Source organism: Stomoxys calcitrans, chromosome 1, assembly GCF_963082655.1.
Source record: "Stomoxys calcitrans chromosome 1, idStoCalc2.1, whole genome shotgun sequence".
NCBI classification, from domain to species: domain Eukaryota; kingdom Metazoa; phylum Arthropoda; class Insecta; order Diptera; family Muscidae; genus Stomoxys; species Stomoxys calcitrans.
The window spans coordinates 14,035,378-14,038,947 of record NC_081552.1 but is presented as its reverse complement, the minus strand read 5'-3'; the positions used below and the strand labels follow the sequence as shown (position 1 = coordinate 14,038,947).

The following is a 3,570-nucleotide window of genomic DNA, read 5'->3' as shown; positions in this document are numbered from 1 at the left end:
ATTTGACATCCTTAATGATGTTTATGGGGCCTATCCACTTTGTGTTTTGCATGTGACCTAACCTTCTATTAGTGAATCCTGTCACTTGCCCAACAACAACGGAATCAACGATATAACCCTGTGGCGATGGTGGCGTACGTTGCCACTAGGCTGTTATAAATTAAAACAATTAAAATGTGAAAAAAGAAGCAAAATATGAAAAAAGTTAAAATTCAAACCAAGCATTTGACATTCTAGTGGGATTCGGAAACAACTCTGGAATTGGACAATTCCATCAACTGGTCAAGTGAGCAAACCATCGTTGAATTAAGAAGGTTGTCTCACTTGCCCAACAACAACGATAACCCCTGTGGCGATGGTGGCACAAATTCCCACTAGGCTTTCCAATATCTGGACACTTCCTAATTGACATTTTAGTTTTTATTTGGATGATCATGTGTAGCAGTCACAAGACCAAAATATTTATAATTATAAACGTGCATATTATAATTAAAATAATAAAAATGTGAAAAGGAAAAACATGTGAAAAAAAATTTTAAATCAAAACCAAGCACTTGACGTTTTAGTGGAATTTGGATACGACTCTGGAATTGGACAATTCCATCAGCTGGGCAAGTGATTCAGCATATGTTTTCCTTTATTAATTGACAGGTTTGACACAAGGGGTATATTATAATAAAAATGTGAAAAAAATTAAAAATGAAAGATTTGACGTTCAAATGGGATTTGGATAAAAATCTGGAATTGGACAATTTCATCAGCTGGGCAAGTGATTTACTGGCTGGTTCAATAACTTTTTTTAACTCAAGTGAGTCGAGTAACTCACTGCAACATACGTTTTTCCTTTATGAATTCAAAATCACTCACTTTCAGTGATAGGAAGTTTGTAAACCAGTCAGTTAACCTTCTTTAGTGAACCCTGGAGCTTACCTTTTTTAGTGAACCCTGTATGCAACCATGGCAGCTGCGATTCGATGAGTTGACAACTTTGACTTTGGCTTTTTCTTTCTGTTATAGCTTTTGACAAGAGCAGTCATGGCGTAAGTAATCGTGTTTTTCTATTGCTAAGTTTCTAAGAAAAATCTTAAAATATTGCAAACATCTTGAGATAAGCTCAAAATATTGTTTAGCATATCAAAAGGTCTTTTCAAATTTCACTTACATTTCTTAATATTTGTGTGTATTTGCAATTACAAACCAGCTTTATGGAGCTATCAATATCCACCTTAAGTTTGGAAGTGATTGCTAGAGTAAATTTAAGATTTTATCCCAAATTATTTACCCATGATTCAGGTTTATGATTTCAATAGATAGAATTTAACATTGTTGAAGACTCGTGCTATATGCTTTCTAAGATTAAGAAGTGGTGGGTAATTTATTAACCATGTGCTTGTGTCTTCTGTATATTACAGTTCAAAGGTTTCCCGTGATACGTTGTACGAGAGCGTCAATGGCGTTTTGGATTTCTCCAAGAAGAAGAAGCGTGGTTTCTTGGAGACTGTGGAATTACAAATCGGTTTGAAGAACTACGATCCCCAAAAGGATAAGCGTTTCTCCGGCACCGTCAAGTATGTTGAAGATGAATAAACACAAATACCTGCAAGACTTATCGTCTTGATATGTTTGCAGGCAGTCAAGTAAAGAGTGCAGTACAGCATGCATTCGCACTTGGCGGACCTGTACTCAGGGTCTTAAAATCAAACTGAGTAGGCTTGATTAGATTTTAGAAACTAAGAAAGCCGACCCGCTTTTTTTTAACTCATACTAAAGATTTTCATGCAAAACTACGCTGACCCGAGGGTGAAGTGTAAGTTACATTAAAACAAAACTGAAAGTTTGATTTTTAATCTGTAATAGATGGAGAATTTTTAAAAAATGATGTCAATATATATGCATGTATTACCTGAAAACCATAAGAGCCTTTTGGTTTTTATGTAGACAAATTTCTACTGATTTCTTTCAAGAAAATTGGTTGCAATGACTGCCGCTTTTACTCTATAGCTTTATTAATATATTTTACCATTCCCTTTTAGATTGAAGCACATCCCCCGCCCTAAAATGAAGGTCTGCGTTTTGGGTGATCAACAACATTGCGACGAAGCCAAGGCCAACAACGTCGAATGCATGGATGCCGAAGCTTTGAAGAAGTTGAACAAGAACAAGAAGTTGGTTAAGAAATTGGCCAAGTCCTATGATGCTTTCTTGGCTTCTGAATCCTTGATCAAACAAATTCCCCGTCTCTTGGGTCCCGGTTTAAATAAGGCCGGTAAATTCCCTGGTCTCTTGTCTCACCAAGAATCCATGATGGGCAAGATCGAAGAAGTCAAGTCTACCATCAAGTTCCAGATGAAGAAGGTATTGTGCTTGTCGGTTGCCGTCGGCCATGTTAACATGGAACCCGATGAGTTGGTACAAAACATCCATTTGTCCATTAACTTCTTGGTTTCCTTGTTGAAGAAGAACTGGCAAAACGTTCGCTCTTTGCACATTAAGTCGTCCATGGGACCACCACAACGTTTGTACTAAATCTTCGTTGTAGAATTTTTTATTGTGATTTTTTTTACATTGAAGACATCAAAAATGTAAAAATAAAGCAAGACTTTAATTTTAAATCAATGCGTTTCGTTGTAATTGAATGAGAGGAAGGGGAACACGTTTGACATTTATGAAATGGTAAATTAATCAAATAAGGTATTGAAATTTTCCATATTTATTAATATGTATTAATGTGCTATGTTCGGTCGGACCGACTAATAGGTCGATTAAGGATTGCAACTCAACTTCAATTGAGTTGCCAACGGGTAAATTTGTCATAGAAATTTCCATTTCTACATTGAATTGCATACTATTTTACAATTTACTTAGAGCTGAACTTTCAAGTCATTGATATTGAATGAAACTGACAGAAATTTCCAACTTTAAACTTTGTACTTTTTTTTTCATTTTTCTGTTGATTTAACCACCATTGTGTTTTCATTTCTTGCTTCTACTGCATGATTTTATCTTCTGGCAACGCATCTATATTTTATTTGCCATCCACAACCGACCCCTTAAATAACGAAAATTTAAGAAATTTATCCTGGCGTGACCTTGGTTTCGCCAAAAATAGTTTTCCCTATCACCAAATAAATATTTAGGTTACCACCAATTCACACGAAATAATTTTTTCGATGTCACAGGTCGACATATGTTTTGTTTGCAAATTCATACAATTTGCAGAAACATAGGATAAAAAGAAGAAAACCTTGGACTTGTAATTTGTTTTAAAAATGTTGACATTTTTAACCACAAGTGAAAAAAATTGACACACTGAAGTGATTTTCTAACCCAAAAACTAATGACACAAATAAAAAAACAACCCAAAAGTGGTTAATCAACAGTTGTTTGTGATTTTAAGGTGTATTTTCAGTGTAAGGAGGAATTCACATTGCTTTAACCATAAAATTTTAAGTGAAATGGTTTTAAAGATTTTTGGTGAAATCTATCATACGGCTCATCTCATTTCACATTAGCCTGCGAAACGAAACCTGATCGATTTTAATGAGGACAGTAAAATTGGTGTGCCGAAAA

At 35.0% G+C, this 3,570-nt stretch overlaps 1 protein-coding gene across 1 annotated transcript; it reads left to right on the top strand.

Moving 5' to 3' along the window:
* Nucleotides 1-951: 951 nt before the first annotated feature.
* On the top strand, nt 952-2,612 carry LOC106092774 (large ribosomal subunit protein uL1). Its single transcript, XM_013259699.2, has 3 exons — nt 952-1,040; nt 1,413-1,568; nt 2,034-2,612. Exons 1-3 carry the CDS (start codon nt 1,036-1,038, stop codon nt 2,524-2,526), a joined length of 654 nt encoding a protein of 217 aa, XP_013115153.1. The 5' UTR covers nt 952-1,035; the 3' UTR covers nt 2,527-2,612.
* The last annotated feature ends 958 nt before the right edge of the window (nt 2,613-3,570 follow it).

What these genes read in the sequence shown, in the direction of transcription:
- LOC106092774 (XM_013259699.2), top strand. An exon ending in CGTTTCTCCGGCACCGTCAA is followed by an intron (nt 1,569 to 2,033) that starts GTATGTTGAAGA and finishes ATTCCCTTTTAG; the next exon opens with ATTGAAGCACATCCCCCGCC.